We start from the raw sequence: 19,088 nt of genomic DNA, 5'->3' as shown, positions 1-19,088 counted from the left end.
GCTGCACCGTATATGTAATATGTATACACTCCACCGACCACGGCGACACGGGAGGATGGGGCCATTTGGTAGTGGAAACTACTTTTGGATCCATCAATGCGCTTCTACTCGTTACTCATCCTTTTGCATACTCACCCGCGCAGCATACACTCTCTTCGATCCAATGCGTTTCCGCGATCAACTGGCGATGGTAATAAGCAGTAAAAGACCTCTTGGCATTTTGATATTATTTTTTTTTATTGCTGTAAAGTTAGTATTATACTCATATAATAAATAACATATCTGTTACAAACGATGCATTCTCTCTTTAAATTATAGAAGTAAAATCATTTTAAACTATTAACAATTTTATACACTCCGTCCATGGTGTATTTTTTTTAAATTAATGCAGAAGGATGTAATTAGACTTTTTATAAGTGCGCGTTGATTGCTTTACAACACGATTTTCATAACTGCACTATTAGTGCAATACCGTAGCGTCGTCGAAATGCACGATCCAAAAGGTCGGCGTTACACTGGCAGTGCCTTATTATATTATACAATCGTGATTTGTTTATCAGTCTTGCAAGTGGGCAAGTCGAGCATTTACCATGCTTCGGAATATTGAATTTTTCTTGTTTAGCCTTCAAAAATGCGATTCACGCCTTTAACCGCTTTAGCGTGTAATCGCTCCGTCTATATTCTCATATATTGTTTTGCTCTCGCTACACAAAATTAAAGGATTCTTAAAAGTACCTCGATTAAATGTTAATGGAAATTTCATTTATTTACATTAATTCAAAGAGGAATAAACATAGTTATAAAATAATGCCATCAAAGTAACGACTGTTAAAAATCAAGCAAACTAAGGTCACAGTGTTTTCCTCTTCGTAAACTCATGTTAAACCAAGCTAGACAATATAACTTTCTGAGAAAATGTGTGTGTGTGTGTAGAGGGGGGGGGCGGGCGGAGAGGAGTAAAATACGCGTAAAAATACTTTTCTCTAATGCGCTTAATGATATTGATGAAAGAACAAATACCATTCGCGTCAAATCGATTTATTTGATTTTTCACTCAATCTGTGTATTTCGTAGCATTAATCGCTGAAACGGCGTTCGCTCGGTGAACCGATGAAACCAAAAGACAAACTCAGATATATGTATTGTAAAATCAACATGGAAGTAAAATATTAGGGGATTTGGCGTACAATGCGGCTTTTTAAACGAGCGCTCAAGCGGCTTCCCTTTGCCAGCGAAGCCGTTTCAGTCACGGGCCTTTGTACAAAAACTATAACTAATATAATATATATTTATATATATATATATATAATATTTTGTCTACCATGTAGAAAACAATGACTTCGAGCCTAAGCATCGTGAAAAAGGTCATTTATATATATCAGTACGAAGCACTTGTCCCGATCTACAGTAAAGTAAAACGATGATAAGTTCACTACGAATGCGCCACAATCTTTGAAAATTACTAATCGAATATTTTTTGAACATACGTAATCATTTATAGCATAGCTCGCATATGATTCAGTTTTCTTTGTGTTTGCTTCGCTTTAGCAAACACGTCTTGTAATAAATGCTGTACATTACAAAAGTACCGAAACGAAAGACTCAGTCTTCTATCGTGCTCATTAAAATATATATATATATATATATATATATGTGTGTGTGTGTGTGTGTATGCGTGTGACAAAAATCGTTTTGATCATACGGTTTACGCTTCTATGTTTGCTTGATGCAGTTTTTAGTTTATAACTCGTCCTTTTATAAGATTCTCAAAAAGTTTAGAAAACCGACATATCCCAAAATCACTGTTCACGCCATGGTATCTTTTATATATTATACTATATATATATATATATATATATATATATATATATATAAAACTATACACCTACAATAGTTAACAAGACAAGTTTGCAGCCCTAATACGCGTCGGGCACGAATCCATTCTCCATTTAATCGATTTAACCTACGTCTTCAAGTTAATCTTAAGTAGTGTATTATCTCTCTCTCCCTTTCTCTAGCGCGTTCTTAAATTTTAAATTGCCTCTCGCAGACGCACGCAGTGATTCTTGTTTTCTGAAACGCTTCTCGTTTTCACAATTACATCGAGGCACACAGGACGTCGAGAAGTGGCTTCATCGACTTTTTTTATTTCTTATTCTCGTATAACGTAGCTCATCAGATCCTGACGCAAATTGTCAGTGATAGCCCGACATTGAATGCGTGAAAAATGTATCTTCCACGGAAAAAGTGAAAGATAATAAATTTATCAAAATGATATACTTGAAATACATAGCTACTTAAAAATGAATAATGATATTTTCAATAATTAGTATTAAAAACTGCACTCCTGCCTTTTGCTTTTTTCATACAGCTAAGAATACGTTTGTTTACTGCACTAAATATAATTGTTTCTGTTATTAGTATTCGGCCTTCTGTCTTTCATTATCCTTAAGGTCCTTCTCCACACATGATACATTACAAATAAATGCATACAGTGAATAAAAAAATTGATTTGTATAAATTGTACTTGTAATATATATCGAGTATAGAGAGGGAGCTTAAGCTAGCTTTTGTTGAGCAGCCTCTCTTAGAAAATTTGATGTGCAAATGTACAAGGCAGTATTCGCGACAAGTTGTTCTATTGTACGGCATTATTCTACATCGGCGAAGCTCTTTACGTAACTTTCGTGGATAGGAAAATCGAACCTCGATACATGAGCAACACGTTCTAACGAAGCTGTGAAGGCTAGCCTCGAAAGGACGGAAGTGAACAAATCAAATACATTTTGGAATGTATTGTTTTTAGTATTGTATGAAGGTGCGTTTGCAGTAATACCTTGGTTTAAAACATTTTCAGTAGAAAAAGAAAATGGTCGGAATAATCGCATAGGAGCATCGTAGGCGTATATATACTATATTTTCTGTAAACTGTATCCAAAAAAAGCACCGTGACAATCCGATTTTTGATTGTGCAAAAAGGTTTTTATGTAATCGATGGCTCTAGATGTACTGACGACTAGCTGTGTGTAAATAATAGAATAATCAAAAAAGGATCGGAAGATGTTGAAAGTATTTTTCCATTGTGTAACTAGTAGAAACTTTTTTCTCTGAAAAAGTCAGTCGAAAAGCACAGCATGTGGAAGTCAATTACGGGGTACACGTTTTGCGCCTTCTCCGATTTTTCTATGCTGTTTCTGATTCTTTGGTGATTTTAGAAAGAGTGGACTTTTGAATACTTTTATTTCATTGCATGTGATTGTTATGTTCAAAAATCTCATTTATAGTCTTTCCATTTGAACAATATGGCACAGACTGCTCTCCTTCAGAGCATTGTAAGACGAGGCAAAGAAAACGTCAAATAAGCATCAAACGTACATCCCTTTCTACAATCCACTCCTCCGTATGCAACCTTTTTCATCTAATACGATCATTCACGTGCAACCAGCTGTGGTCCGCATAAATCAGTCAGTCATTGGTTAAGAAAGCATCTGTAAGTGCTGCATCGTAGCATCGACTCGTTTCGCATGCAACGCATCGAATTTACCGGTATTATCTCGGTCCTGTGTCCCTTATATGGCAACAACAATAACAATGGTAGCGGCGGTAGCAGCGGCAGAACTAGCAATAGCAGGGGCATCAGGAATTATGGATTGAGGCCCTGCCGCTTCTCCTCTTCCAGCATAGCGTCGAGCTCGTTCGTCAGATTTGTCAGCATATTGCCGATGTCGCTGAGTACGTCGGCGGGCTCGCTGCTGACACTCACCGTCGACACCGACGACGAGTGATGATGCTGTTGCGAAATAATGTGGCTGGGACTGTTGGCGTACTCCTGGGCAGCGCGCGCCGCGCGCTGCTTTATCGTGCCAGCATTCTCATTGGCAAATGGCAGTGAATCCGATTCAGTGCTTGAGCTTGACTGCAGGTAGAAAAGAAGGTTATTATTAGTAACGAGCATAGATCGCGGCTCGTGGAATTCTAGAGCTTTTGAAAGCAGGCGCGTACTTTGAAACTAGCGTCGGAACCATTCCGATGCTGCGAGGCAAGAGTGGCCATGAGCTCGTGCTCCTCGGCGACGTTAGCGCTGACGCTTCCCCAGCTGCGCGACATCGACGAGGGCGGTCGGCTGAGCTGCGCGGGCGTCGAGCTGCCGACTGGAGTTTGCGAGGCCTGACACTGCGTTGCCGGTGACGAGGAGCGTGTTGTCAGGTGCTGCAGGTGATGAAACTGACCGTGCTGCTGGTGCTGGTGATGCAAGAGCCGCTGCTGGTGATGATCGTCGCAGGTGCTCGTGGGCACAGGGCCACTACAGTCGATGACGACATCGGCGCCGTTGTTGCCGCTGTTGCCTCCCGTGATGGGCGATCCGGAGCTCAGGTCACGCGAGCTTTGCCGCCGCGGAGGCGAAGGTGGTCTGCGCTTCATCAGATTCGGACTGCTGTCGTGGCCGTAGGTAAGCTGGTACTTGTTGTCGAAGTCGCGCGGCAGCGACTTGTACGAGCCCTGATGCGTGGCCTGAATCTGCGGGAATAAGGTCTACTCTTATTTACGGCAAGGCGCGGATGTCAGGCGCGGAACGAACTGTCCGCGAGTGAATTAGAGCGTGATCAATATTAATAGTAGGGCAATAGCAGAGCCTGCTGAGGCGAGGCTCGTAGGCATACCTTGGCGACGGGTCTCGGTCGAACGAGGCAGTGTCGGGGCCTGGGCAGCGTGCCGCCGCCGATGTTCTCAATGAGGATCGCGTGATCGTTGGTGGGCGTGAGGTCGCCGTCGTCGTAGCTGCGCGGCCGCCAGTCGAGAATCTGCGGATGATGGGACTGGGGAGCGGGCGAGGGCGGGTATCCCAGCGGCACGTCCTCCAGGCTCTCGAGGGACTTTCCGCGCGAGTGTCCGACCGAGGAGCCGCCGACGATGAGGCTCGGCGCGCGGCTCAGGGTGCCATACTCGAGGCAGCTCTGGGGCAGCGCTGCGTACATGCTGCGCCAGCTCGTGCTGTTGTTGCTGGCGCAGCTGCTGGCGGAGCTGCCGTTGCCTGTGCCGATGCCTGTGCCGTTGCCTGTGCCGTTGCCGTTGCTGTTGCCGTTGCCGTTGCTGCTCAGGCTGCTCGTGTTGTGCGAGTCGCTCGGCCGCTGGAACGACCTGAGGATCGGCGAGGAGCAGTCCTCGTCCGGCGAAGGCAGGTCGGGGCCTCCTCGCTGGATGACCACCTCCTGGCGGGAGAAGAAAAATCGTGATCCTCGGCAAGGGGCGACTCGCGCCTCGACGGCAAGGAATGCTTACCTGGGTGTGGCCAGGGTGCGGCGGCAGTCTCGCGAGATCGAGCGGCTGTATGCGCTTGCCGGCCCTGATGTCCTTGACCCGCTTGATGGCGAGCAGCAGCTTCTTCTGATGGCCCAGCCTCACGATTCCGATGTCCTCGAGGTCTTCCCAGGTGAGCGTCGTGACGTCCTCGACCGAGCGCATGCCCTGCTGGTGCAGAGCTCCGAGGTACTCCTCGAGCCTGAGCAGCCTGAGCCACTCCTCGAGAGAGCCCGGCACGTGCTCCGGCAGACCGTCGCCCACGTTCAGGTTGTCGATCTCTGCCTTGAGTCGTTTTCTGTGGTTCGGCTTCTTGATGCCTGCGCAGAGCCGTATACGGGGAATGAGCTGCCGTCGGGATCGGAGAGAAGAGGGCGGAGGGGGCGGCTACTTACCGATGGCCGTGAGGTCCTCCGGCGTCATGCGAGTGATGGTGGCGAGGTCGTAGCCGGCCGACGCGAAGAGCGGAAAGTACTCGTCGAACTGCAGCTCGGCGAGCCAGGCGTGGACGAGGTCGAGGTCGGTCGGCCGGTCCGGATGGCTGCCGAGCGAGCTGATGGAGCAGCGCGGCGAGGAGGTCAGGGCGCCGGCGCTACGCGGCCCCAGGTGGTAGCCCGACGCGCGGCCCGAGTCGAGCGAGGCCGTCGAGTGCCGAGAGCCCGAGCCCGAGCCCGAGCTACCCGGACTGTCCCTGCCCGGGCTTTGCGTCATGTCGATTCCTGCAAATCGCTCGCGTGCTCATTATACCGCTACTTGCGCGGAGCTGCGCGATACCTCGCGAGCTGACAAAAGCTCGGGAAAGATTACCTTGATCCTCGGCGTGCTGGGCATACTTGCCGACCATGGCCGGGAAGGAAAAGCCGGGATGGCTGAAGATGGGCCCTGGGCTCTTGCCGGCAGGCATGCCGTAAGGGCCGTCGTCGCCGCCGCCGCCGCCGCCGCCGCCGCCGTTCGGGCCACAGCTGCCGGGAGCGCCGAGTCCGTGGCCGCCGCCGGTCAGATTCATGCTGTTGACGACGCCGCCGCCAGAACCGTGCGGCTGCAGTCCACCGGGCAGGAAGCAGCTGCCGTCCTCGCTGCTCGCGTAGCCGGCAGAGCCGAAGGACGAGCCCGAGTGGCGAAAGTCATTGGGCACCGCGGGCGGCGCTACCTTCTTAGCCTGGGTCACTGCTTTCGACGGCCGACTCATACCTCCGACTGTAACATAAAAACATACATGTATCACACCGTCTATGTACTTACAACTCTCTTATCACTGCACCCGTAAAAAATATAACCCGTATAATGTGTAACGGTGAGGTGGCCGGGCGAGCGGGGAGGGGGGGGGGCATTTCTCATATCCCATTCATCGAGGGGTATATTCTAGCCCAGTTGTTTAATAATTAGCCAAATCGTCAAAAATTCATCAGTTGGCTGATTGAAATGATCGTCCTCAGAACAGGTCAGAGGTTTCGATGAAGAGCTGTTTCATTTTCATGATTATTATTGGCTGGAACACGGCAAAGGGTATATAATTATAACGCGGCGGCTTCTTTTTCGCAGGCAGAACAAGATAGGTACAGGCAAGCGCACAAGTCGAGCAAGAAAATCAAGCGCGCAGACCGGAAAGAAACGCGGCGAGGAAGAAACAGGTTCTCGAAGACGTAGGAGTAGGACCGCGGTAGTATAGACGTATTTAAAATTTAAATCGAACCAGTTCTCGAGGGTGCAGCGGGGCCAAAATGGTATAGCTGGCGACCCCTGAAGGACGCTGCACTTCCGCGCTGCAGCTGGTTCGTCGTCACACGGAAACAATGTGCGTATGAGTTGGTATATATAGCTGAGAGTAAGGCGGACTAATTATAATCAAGAGTTACGAAATTTGCCTACAATCGCCCCTTCTGATGAAATCGGTGCAACAAGGCTATGCAGGGGCTGCGGTGGCGCACGTGGGCGGCCGGCCGGACACCGTCCGCGTATCAACAGGTTGTTGAATTACCCCGTGCTCGCGCGAAACCCAGTTTTCCTGCGGACATCGGACAGAACGTTCACACAAGCGCGCGCGCGCGCGCGTAACAGATAAGAAGCTTCTCGGGCTGGATGAACTCTTTCAATTCTCTTTCGATAAACGTAATATAATGCACCCCTGATAGAAATCAGGCTGTAATGCGACAATTTCCAATGGCAGCGTGAAAATCAACAAGTCCAAAATTTTAGGTTCTAACAAAACTACACCCGCAGCTAGAAGGGAGCCCTTTTGACAAAAGATCATCATTCCGGCCTTTTCTCGTTCGGCGGCTCAAGCAACGCGCGCACGCGCGCTACTCTTATATTTAGACCACTTAGGACTTGGACGAAAGTATAATCGCGAGGGAAAGAGAGCGCTAAAGTCACTAAAGACGCTGATCGAGAGCTCGTCGCTCGCGCCAGCGCCGCCTCGGCGCGCTTTGCGCAACTGTAACGTATATGTCAAAGCCCCTATTTACTCGGGTGCGAGGGAGAGTGCCAGCTCTTATAGCAACAATCTGTTGCGAGGTTTCATTGGCGATTCAATTAAAGCGCGAGCGAGCGAAAACAAGCCTCTCTCTCAACTGGCCTAAACTATGAGGGGATTCTCTCCGTTTCGCTCTCGATCAAACGTCTCGAGGCCAGAGTGAGAAAGAGAGACACTTTCGACTTGCAGTCCCCGGCATTCCAGATACTGCATATTTCGTTGCGCACGGATCAAACAAATATAGTTATCAGACATGCGCACGTGCAGGGTTGGGAGATCTGCCATTGCGATGGCCCAGCGCAGGTCGTTAGGCCATCGCACCGTTACGGTATCCTCTCTCGCTCTCTTCTCCCGGAGAAAAACGCCTTATCCGGAGCCCGCCGAGCACAGGACAGATTCAGCCATAGGCCAGCAGCAGCAGCAGCAGCACTGGCGAGCGAGCCCCCCCCCCCCCCTCCCCCGCCCCACCACGCCGCGCCGCCACCGCCGCCGCGCACCGATCGATCGGTCATTCCACTGCCGTTTACGGACATCGCGTCGGCCCATCTCTCCCGCTCTCCACTCGCATACGGCCGAGTCAAGCCGCTGCTGCCGCTACATTGTACAGTCTCACTGCAGCTGATGCCTCGCCGTCAGCTAGTGAAACCGGTACACGCGCCTTGTCTATATAGACCTCTACTCCGTCTCTGTGCGCCGATCGAGCCTCTCGCATTTCTTATTCTGCCGCACTGCTCTAGCCTAGATTCGGCGATTATAATTCGCAATCCGTGCAAGCCTTGCCGGTGCAGTTAAAAAATTGCTGCGCTTACCCAGAACGGAAAAGAAAATCGAGAAGAAAAGAGGCGCAGAGGCGCTGGCAAGGGAGCACAGAGTGTCGCTGCCATCGCCAGGGATCGGAATTGTCGAGGCTGCACAAGATTCGTCTCCGTCCTCGGCAGCAGAATAATTCACAAAAACATGTACGATCACTGGAAAATCCGCGCGGCCGGCCTTATTTTTACAGCTAAGCTGCGATCGCAACGCGTCGCGAGCAAAGACTCGCTACTTTCTGCTGCGGCGGCTACATTTTCACCGCGAGAAAACTCGGAGAGCGGTCATCGCCCAAATGTGGTAAGGCCGCAGCGAGAAAAGGAAAAATGGCCAGTTGGCCGGAGAGGTTTAGTAGGCTCGGCAGCAGATGCCCATAAAGCGCCAGAGAGAGAGAGAGAGAGAGAGAGAGAGAGAGAGCGAATCGAAGCAATGCTCCGTGTGTTGCAACGACGAGCGAACGAAAAGCTGAATCGCGACGAGGGTTAGTCGCACAGCAGAGACTTACGCTGCAGGAGGTTGCGCCAGCTGCCGTAAATTGCTCGGATGCAGCGATCGAGAGGCGTGGCGACGAGGTCACCCAAGCCTGGCTGCTTCTTCGCGGCCGCCAACTGGCCCTCCGATCTGCTGCGGAAGAGGTTGGCCGTGCGGATGCTGGCGCGCTTGCCGCCTCCGCGGTGAAACGAGGAAGCCCGCGAGGGACTGCTGCTGGAGAAACGGTCGTCACAGCAGAGCTTGATGCCGCTGAGATCGAAGCCGTCGATGTCGTCGACCTCGTGGGCCTCGCGCTGACTCGCCGCCGGCATCCAAGCTTCGAGGCTCGGGTCCCGGAAGCTCCGGTAGCTCGGGCCGACGGCGAGCTGTCTGCGCGCGGGGGCCCGCTGCAGGAAACGCTTGCCCGGAGGCAGAGGCGGCGGCCCGGTACAGGTGATGGCCATGCTGAGTCCGTTGCAGGCCCGAACTTTTCGCGCCACTGGCCGTCCGGGCAAGGGCTGTCCGCCGAGACGCGACGAGGAGGAAGGAAAGACGCGGACTGAGAATGTGCTTATTTGCCTATGCGTCGCGCCGCCTCGTTCTAAATGGCAAGAGTCGCGCGCCGCGCTCGAGGTGGGGCAGCCCAGGCACGAGCGAGCGCAGGCCCGAGCCGAGGCCGAAAGTGGGTGGACGGGTTCCGCGGCTGCCTGCGCGCTGCGTGGGCCCGGGCCCCGGCCCGAGATCCTGCACTCGGCAACTCCCTCTTCGGAGGCGCTTTTTTCGCTTCGGTTTATTTATCAATATCCGAATGTGAGTGTAAGTAAGCGAAAGCACCGGCCCCCGCGCGGACGTCGCAAGTCGAGAGCAGCGAGTACAGTGAGCGCATGCAGCTACATAGGCCGGACTGCGGGAGAAAGTCCAAGATTTCGACGGGCGGGTGAGGCCCGCCTTCGCTGCGCCGTGCGAGACACTTTGACTCAGCTTTTCTTCCTCGGCCGCTCTTAATGGCGTTGATGCATACTTCTCTCGTGAATAGGTGCGCGCAAAGGAATGCTCTGACGGCAATTGCCAAAAGCGGAACGCGCTCGCGTTGATTTCGTAAAATATGTCGCAGGATGAAGCGCACAACGTCTTGCGTCGTGCGCCACTACATAATGCGCGCGTCCCACTCGTAAATCATCACTAGTATAAATTGGATGTCATACTTGCACAGCGTTGAATTTGCAAAATTCCGTAGAGCCGGCGGACATGACGTTCTTCGCGGCGCGCACGGGGCATCGATGCCGAGCTCGCAGGAAATTCGAATATTAAAAGAGAGAAGCGCGCGCGCGCGCGCGCGAGAGAGAGAGAGAGAGAGACGCCGAGAGACGGATTCCCTTTGAACGCGCGCGGGCCCCCGTGTACAATGTGCGACGCCGACGTGACGTCGGACAAAGGAGCTGCCACGCGACGGAGTATAGGGGGACGACGACGACGCGACGACGACCAGGTCGCTTTTCCGAATGGAAAGCGCGCGCGATCGATGTGCGCGCAGAGGACCTAACACACACCCACGCGTGTGTGTTAAATATCAGGGGGAGTTTCACGATTTCGCAACTCGAACGCGTGAACGAGAGTTATTCTGCAAATATTGATTACGCCGAGGCCTTGTAGACTTAGTTCCAGCCGTCATAATTCACTCTGTGTGTGTGTGTGAGCGCGCGTGTGTGAATGGCAACATGCGCCTCAATTAAGCCGAAAGCACGCGTACAGACGTGAAAACCCTTTCACCATCTCTCTACTTTTCACTCGTACTCTTCCTCATCTCGTTTCACACCCTTATATATCCTGCTCGCCCTCTCGGCGACTGTTCCGCCCGCGAAGCCGTGATCCCGTGGAGGTGCAGAGATGCGTCCTCGCGCGCATCATCATACATTAACGTAGAAACGCGAGTGAAAGTGACAGTGTACGCCGAGGCTGAACATTTATTCGTGGACGCGGGGTACATTGTGCATGCGCGCCACGTTATCGATTTTATTGCACCCTGCAGAGACGCTATGCGAAGAAGAGGCTGCTGCCTCTGTCAGTCATTTTTCAGCTGGCTTTGTCGTGAATATCACCATCGAAATAGTACGTTCCGATTCCTGCGAAATATTCTTTGTTTTTTTTCCTGCCTCGAAACGTAACCCTCGCTGCAAGCAAAGTCGTAATTTACGAGCCTCTGCAGTCGGCTGTGCTCGGTCTTACATACTCAACTCTCCGGCGGCCGGCGGTGGCGGCGTCGCTGCAGTCAATTTGCCACTTTCGTTACGTACGTTCGTCTGGCGCATTCCGCGTACGTATATCCTTTGTTCTTTGTGCGCGGGAGCCTCCTCTTGAAATTGCCTTTGCGAAAATGCGAGACACATGTAGAGGGGAGTGGAGTGTCGAGTCGCGCGCGCGCACGAGAGAGTGTGTACAATGTACGAGTAGACTAATTTTACGGCCCGTGTCACTCTCGGAATGGTGGGCGCATCTGAATGAATTGACATCAAAGCGCTCACCTCGGGAAGCAAAGACTCACTTAAAGTGCCTTATCTTTTTCTATATATTGGACAACTTATAGATTTGAAAAAACCAAGTTGAATCATCGTCGTAGCCAGGCGGCTGCTTTTGTGCTCGCAAGATCGCTTTCCAGAAGCCATTGTTCGAAAGAAAGTCTTTGACACACTTTTCGCTCTTGCTCTCTCGTCGGCGTTAGCGTCGGCGCTGCGCCCGTACAGAATTATGTTAAAAATCAAACAGCCGAGCAATGTGTAGTCAACGCGCTAATTCTGCAGTTTATGCTGATTAAAAGTACACTTGATCGCCCGCGCGCGCGCGCGCGCGTCTGATTAGAAGCGGCGCTCTAGTAGTCAGTGCAAAGTAATTTTCCGCATAGAGGCGCACAATTCGCAGCGGCGCAATGAGAGCGCGCGGCGGCACAATTATAACATACTCTCGGAAAAGATCAGCCGCTATTCTGCGAGCGCACGCACCGCAGGTATACAGAGAATGGCTCACTATGCTGATGAACGCGCGCTGCCGGAGCTTCATTGTGTCGGATACGCCTTTTTCCTTCGAATGAGCACGTGGGGCCAGGCAGGTTTGAACGATAAGAGCGCGCTTGACTCTGGCGTTTCGTTTGAATTCGTTGCGTGCTATCAGCATATTATATATATATATATATATATATATATAGGTGTGCGCGATGTATATTAGCCGCGCTTTCACATCTCCTTGGTTCACGTATCATGCGGGAGGAAAAAAGGAGGGAGAGAGAGGGAGAGAGAGGGAGAGAGCCTAAAAAGGATGTGGCCAAAGTGCGCGCACGTGCGGACAAAAGACCGATGCGAATGCGCATGCAAGGGCTTGGCTACGTCGCGTGCGGGGCTCTTAATAACGGAGGCTGCTCTCTTAATCGGCCCATTATTATTATTAGCGGACGCTTTTCTCGCCTGATGTGCGCAAACTGCACAGGTTAGCTGGCTTCGCCTATACACACGCTACGCCAGCTATACCTGCTCTCGACGCTTTTCGGCTCTTTTTTGTGCACAGAGAGCTTTGCTACTAGCCGCATCAAGCAAGCCTCTCACAAATATCACAAGTTCATTGAAATAGAGAGGGCTTTTGCACTCAGAGTCTAGAGCTGACACCTGATCGCAGAAGCGCAGTTCGTACATTTAAAATACTCGAGCTCACGCAAAGCTCATACACGAGTATTAGACGCGCAGGAAACAACATATATGCCGGCCTACATTAAGGAGCCTCTCCGCAGTGTAGCATTGCAATAGGAATCGAGGAGAAAGGCAGTGCACGCGAAATAGGGGCGTGAACATAGACACCCCTGCGCGAAGAAGACTGGGAAGAAGAAGGCGCGCTTACATGCTACACTGAGAAATGGCTGAGAAATGGGTCATTATATCACGCGGCCTCAAGAAAACTATATAAGATGCGACATTGCGGCACACACCACGAGTTTGTCTCTCTGCTGCGACAATTAATTATTCCTTGAGCATGATTGATGCCACGTGTTCGGCTCTAGGTTCAATCACGCGCATTCATGTTATTCGGCTTCTCAGACCAGCCCAAGTTGCCGAAACGCATGAAAAAGCTCGAGTCCTCGCGCGATTTGGAAATACTCATTTTTCCCGCGCACACTTTCAATTCTAGCCTTGCCGAGTTTATCGCATATTTTACGCTTGTTTCATCATTTTTCTTCTTCGAATAAACGTGGCGTAGCTTTTTTTAAACGCGATAAGATAAGCGAATATGCGTAAAATGTTGAAAAATAGGGTCAAGTTGTGACATTCAGCCGTTGTACTACCTGATTTGCGAAAAAATTTATTGAATAAGCGCCAGTTGAAAACGAAGACTCGGCATGGAGCGCGCAGTGAAATTCAATAAGTGGGCGTCTGTCTAATGAAACGGCCATATCAGCGAGCAGAATTGTCCATTGCCTAACGAAAACAACGCCTGATGCTTTTATACGCTTATCAAACGGTAAACCGTGGCTTACTATTTTTATTCGAATATTGGATTCCTAGGTAAAAATATCGATTGCTCCATTTTTTCAAAGTTCTAGATTTGTCCTACTTATAAATGCATGCGATTGGTTTATATGGTTTATTAACTAGAGCGGTATATACGCATTTGCCGGCCATTATTCAACTGGTATCTTCATTTTGTCGGCGGGAAATATAAAAGCAAGGCAAAATTGGTGTAAGCAAGGCACAATCGGATGATCCGTTCGAGTGCGCGAGGTCATCATCACCGGAGCTGCGCCTGTTTCCTTGGAAATCATCTAGCCTGGATACGCGTGTGAAAAAACAGAGTGAGACAGCAGCAGAACAGGAGTAACAACACAAGAAACGGGAACGCGCCGTTCGAAGAAAAGGCCGAGTGATCGGAAAAAGCCTCGACTGCATGCTGATACTCTCCGAAGATGGAAGTAGAGTATGCATGTGTGCGAGGCTGCCTATGTCTGCGCGGAGATAGCGGAGCGTGCCTTATACTTTATCTCGACTAACCCCACCAATCCGTTTGCTGCTGCATCAGGGCCTGTGCGCAGTGACTCTGCCGTTGCAGCCTTTCTCGGCTGAACAGCTTCGTTATACACGTATACGCGAATGTATTATACATGTAGAGAATACTGTTAAGAATGTAGGATTAATAGATTGCGCGACGACTTGATACCGATGCACATCCTGAATAACAATTGAGATATCGAGCGATTAACCGAAAGCCGAAAGATGCCGTCATGTCGCAAAGTGTGCCCCCCTTTCTAAGAGCCTCGCGTCTCCTCTCAGCTACAGTCTGCACACGACAAAGAGAAATTTTTTCTTTTGCTCCTCAAATAAGCTCTCCGCGCTTTCACATCTCATGCTTCTTCCGCCGACAAGCCGACGAGCGGCGAAAAATCTCCGCCGATGATCTCCTGCATATCATAAAAATCGAGTCACCCTTTCTTTTGCCTTGATTTCTTGAAAAATTTCGGTAAAGCTATGGTATGCGTATCGATGTGAAAGAGTTTCATATTCTTTTTTCCCCTCAACTAGCTTGAGCCTCGACTCGCCGGGCACGCGCATGCACGAGGCGGAATCGTCAGCTGCCGGAAGCGATGGCGGCGGCGGCGGCGGCGGCGGCGGCGGCGGCGCGAGAGCTCGAAAATACCTCGAAGATGATAAAGATTTCCGCTCGCGTGCAGCGCGACGCACAGTGGCGGCCCATTAAACCAGACACGTCTCCGGCTTTTTTCATTCTTTTCCTATGCGCGATGCTGTGTTTGTTTTTCTTGCGCGCGCTCAGCCAGTATTTTCGTTGCCCATCCTCTTGCTCGGCTTTCGCTTTATTTAGAAGAAGAAAATAGCTCCCTCTCTCTTTCAAAAATGAAAAGTCGAGTAAATTGACCGGCGTGACTTTGAAAAAATTGAGCAATCGCGCGTTTTTCGAATAAAACTGGACTTGTCTGTTTGTTATCTTCCATGATAATCGCAATATTCTCTTGTCCCCTTCCTTTCTGCACCGCTGCGGCAATGACAGCAGGCGGACTGCGTAACACTATACACTCGTACGACGCGATAAGCGCTTTATCTATTAGTTGCCGCTTACGCTTCGAGCTTCTTATTATTCCGTATTTTCATCACTGAGAGTGATCTATTTTCGATTTCAAGCGGAACGCTACGACGCTATCCTACCCTATGTTGTGCCATAGGTATAATTTTGCAGAAACATCGCTCCGTACGTAAAAACTAATCTACTTAAAGAATAGCTATGAGGCAATGCAATCGCAATCTGCACGAATAGGAAAGAGATGGTGACAGAGCGCGCGCATAGTCACGCGGCAGACGCGCTTCATCTCCGTTGCGACGTCGACGTCAACGCCCTAATGCCAGCGCGGGTTGGCGCGAGCGACGCCCCGCAATTAGGATCGATCGCTTCGCTGCTGCTGCTGCCGCCGCCGCCGCCGCCGCCGCCGCCGCCGCCGCCGCTGATGCTGCTCCTTCTGCTGTGAGAGACTGTACGTACTCTTTGGCTCTATGTTATTCTTGAAACTTGTCTCAACTCTATTGCGGTCGATCAAGAAGTTATCAGTTGGAAAGTCAAAAACAAAAAAGGACTATTCGCTATAGGCAAAAGGAAAATCGGTGGGGCTGTTGCCGATTTTGCACGCCCAGTAATTATGCTCATGGCTCAATGGTGAGTTCCGCAGGGTCACCCAAAAGTATTCGCTAAAAATTCAATGGCTGCGTACAGAGAGTGGCGCGACGCGCAAACGATACAATGGGCATTAACGGACGCTCGATCGATAGAGAGAACTTGGCACGGGCAAATATAAAGGGACGCAGATAGGAGCGAGTGCAGAGACCGGGTGCGGGCGGGGCGAATAGAGAGAGAGAGAGAGAGAGTATGGCGGTCATGATGCCGAGCTTTTTCTTCGTTATAAATATGAGTGGACGTTTGGTCAAAAAGCTGAACTGATTCATCATTTGCGAAAGGATGCACGCTGTGTAGATAACTACTGGCGTTGTTTCAAAAGGTTTGATCTGCGAGAGGACATCTGCGTTATCAATTAGAAGAAGCACTGAGTTAATCATCAAGATGTGTGTATGTATACACATACGCGCTTACGTGCTAGAGCTGCTGTTATGCTTTATGTCTCTGACGCGTATATGCTATATATGAAGCTGTACTAACATCGCTATATATGTCACGGTATTTTGCCGCGTTTCACTTTACGACAGTTAGGTATCAAGGGTGTAATCGCTTATCTTTAGAACGAGCGAGCAACTCTCGAAACACTTTGCGCTACAGTTTTCTTCGCAAACGACGAGTTCATAACTTTGTTGGCCTTTTTGTCATGCAGGTGCGCTACGTTTAAATTGATACGGGATGTAAAATCAAATTTCTGCGAGAGCAGCTGTGGCTGACAAGCAGCTGGTCATTACGTAAACGCGGCTTCGCTTCCCGGATAGAGCCCATTAGAGACTTTTCTGCCTGGGTGACCGACCGGAATAAGTTTTCGCTACATCGCAGTATCAACAACAACAACAACAACAACAACAACAACAACAACAACAACAACAATAATAATGATGATAATAATAGCAATAACGAGGATGACGAAGACAAAAGATTATGCACATCGCGACCCCTTTTACACTCAGACGGCGCGTCACATATGATAAAGTGTAACGCGCTGCTCTTACTCGATGGCTGCTTGCTCCTCGAAAACGAGGTTATATTGGCAAAGTTAGCCATAATCCGCGTCACGCGGCGAGTAGAGAGCGAGCGAGAAAATAGGTCAATCACCGCGCATAGAGAGCGCATCAGCTCCATACGTCGCTTTAGAAAATATGAGATCTTGTACTCTCTCGTGTGAGATGCACGGGATGTGTGATGCGTTTGCCGCAATCAATCGACGGGGGCGCTCTCCTGCAAATGAATTAATAATTACTTTCAGGATGCCTCTTGCATTGTAGGGCAGCTGTTCAAGGTGATTTCTGAACCCGATGCTAATTCTGGAGCGCTAACTTCCAGCCTACTGCGATAAATTATTCTTATATACGCGTTAACTATATTAGCGGATTTTTTTAACTGAAAATTCTAATGTCGCGGATTGTTTACGCGATAAGCCGTTAAAGAAAAGAAGGCCTCCCCAAAGCACACGATTGTCACCCGTGCCTTCTATTGGCCTCGGGTGGCAATTCACACAATGCATACTATATAGAGTACGGTATTCTCTGTTACTCCCTATGTAAATAATTGATTGTATTTCTAAGCAGAAAATTAATTGTACCTTGACAATAGAAATGACTAAAGGAAGTGTCAAAAATAAGCCGGGTTCGAGATAGAGCGTCCTCGAATTTCGCCGCCGAGAAATGCTCCAAAACTACAAACAGCATAAGTAAATGCGGCGATGACGTGTCCGCGCTTTTACAAGCATAGTCGTAGGAGTATATTGTCGAGGGACGCGTAAAATGTCCGCGCGCTATACACTGAATATATGTATAGTGCACAACTATACACTATAGGCACTATAGGTATATCCAGAAGCGCTGCTTCTTCTCTCTTGAATCGGCTTTCGGTACTCGACGACTACAAAGTGTTTCTTTGATCGTCGACAGCGTTGCCACGTCGTGCAGCGGCGGCGGCAGCAGCAGCAGCAGCAGCAGCAGCGCGGCGGTGGCAGAGGCGCTGACGTCTGCAATAAGGGAAATGCAACGGGCTTCGAATTTCGTGAGCGGCTGCTGCTGCTGCGTGTACATACATACTTATACAGCTGCGCACGCTCGGAGCCCGACTCAAATAGTAATAACGAGCCAGCGGCAACACGAGGCCGTCGTAAGGGAGCTGCGTAAATACATATAATATAATCATGCATCAAGAGAGCGAGAAGGGCTTTTCAAACACGCCTACTTATTATACTAGAGAAAGCTTTTTTCGACTAAAGTTTGAACAAAAAAATAGACTCTTGTCATAACGTCAAAATGACGGTCATCTTGGCCAGATTTTAAGTCGTCCTCGCCTTGCAATACATCATGATATCAATCTTACCACAACGTCTTCTTTAATCTATCAATATAAGCAATACCGATAGAAAATACTGAATAAATAAATCAATAAATACCGACGTATACACATTTCGATATACCACTAATACGATTTTAAGAACGTTTGCATCGCAATTGAACCGAAAATTTTGCCCAAAGAATGCCCGAGATTCATTTTAAGGATTGTCGAATCGTAGCCATCTTACAGAGTACCAAGTGCTTATTTACTCTATAACAGCTATAGGTTTTAGTTATATACACTATTACACGGCTAAGAATTCGAATGAAAGAAGATTGACAAGAGATGCATACAACAGAATTAAATTTCATAGTATACATATGTTATAGTAAAATTGGTAATTAGATCAACCTGCGTTGTTAAACAAGTCTACTCAATGTACGTGCGCTGAGTACATACGAATAAGCGTATGTTAACCCGATAGTCGTTTGTACAGAAATCGACTGGCAAAACTCTTGCGTGATGTATGTATACATGGTCGTATATTATTGTGTGTATACACATATATCGATATTCGACAGACGTGCGGCGTCACATTAAGCACGTGCGTGCAGCATGGGTGCGCGCGTGCTAGCGTGTGTCAACTTTTCACGATCTGCTGCACGATTGTCAAGTGCCATCCCTTATTCTTCGCGGGCAAGTGCGATTGCGCCGGTTTGTCTATTCAGAGACGTTTATAGAATTAACGCAGGATCTATTAACAAGTCATGTATACCCATTATCCACGTATACCTCGTCATCGCAAAGCAAACATCAAGATTTCGCATATCCTAAGTGTATCGATTAACAAGATTGTCACATTCGATGTACTTAATTTATACTCATCACCAGCATATGCGTCAAGGGTCATGAATAATTCCAAATTGATGCGCATTGGGACAACAAAGAAAGAGTGGCTTTCAGATCACTTATAATAGTTACGTGTATGCACATTTATACACCTACAGCAAAGTTTATTGCGTAACTT

At 49.2% G+C, this 19,088-nt stretch overlaps 1 protein-coding gene across 4 annotated transcripts in view; it reads right to left on the bottom strand.

Annotated features, from left to right (window-relative positions):
* Positions 1-218: 218 nt before the first annotated feature.
* LOC100678156 (caskin-1) overlaps positions 219-19,088 on the bottom strand; it is a 26,645-nt gene continuing 7,775 nt past the window's right edge. For 3 of the 4 annotated variants that reach the window (XM_031932178.1, XM_031932176.1, XM_031932177.1), the window contains exons 2-7: positions 6,106-6,495; positions 5,694-6,017; positions 5,281-5,618; positions 4,662-5,210; positions 4,003-4,518; positions 219-3,916 (exon numbers count right to left, since the gene is read on the bottom strand). In XM_031932178.1, coding sequence (XP_031788038.1) covers positions 3,644-3,916; positions 4,003-4,518; positions 4,662-5,210; positions 5,281-5,618; positions 5,694-6,017; positions 6,106-6,487 — 2,382 coding nt within the window. In that variant the 5' untranslated portion in view covers positions 6,488-6,495 and the 3' untranslated portion in view covers positions 219-3,643. Of the gene's footprint in view, positions 3,917-4,002; positions 4,519-4,661; positions 5,211-5,280; positions 5,619-5,693; positions 6,018-6,105; positions 6,496-9,086; positions 10,354-19,088 lie in introns of those variants that run through there. The other variant, XM_031932175.1, reaches the window with a different exon arrangement.

This window comes from Nasonia vitripennis, chromosome 5 (assembly GCF_009193385.2).
Source record: "Nasonia vitripennis strain AsymCx chromosome 5, Nvit_psr_1.1, whole genome shotgun sequence".
Classification (NCBI taxonomy): Eukaryota; Metazoa; Arthropoda; class Insecta; order Hymenoptera; family Pteromalidae; genus Nasonia; species Nasonia vitripennis.
The sequence above is the reverse complement of the archived record's forward strand: the minus strand, read 5'-3'. Positions and strand labels throughout refer to the sequence as shown.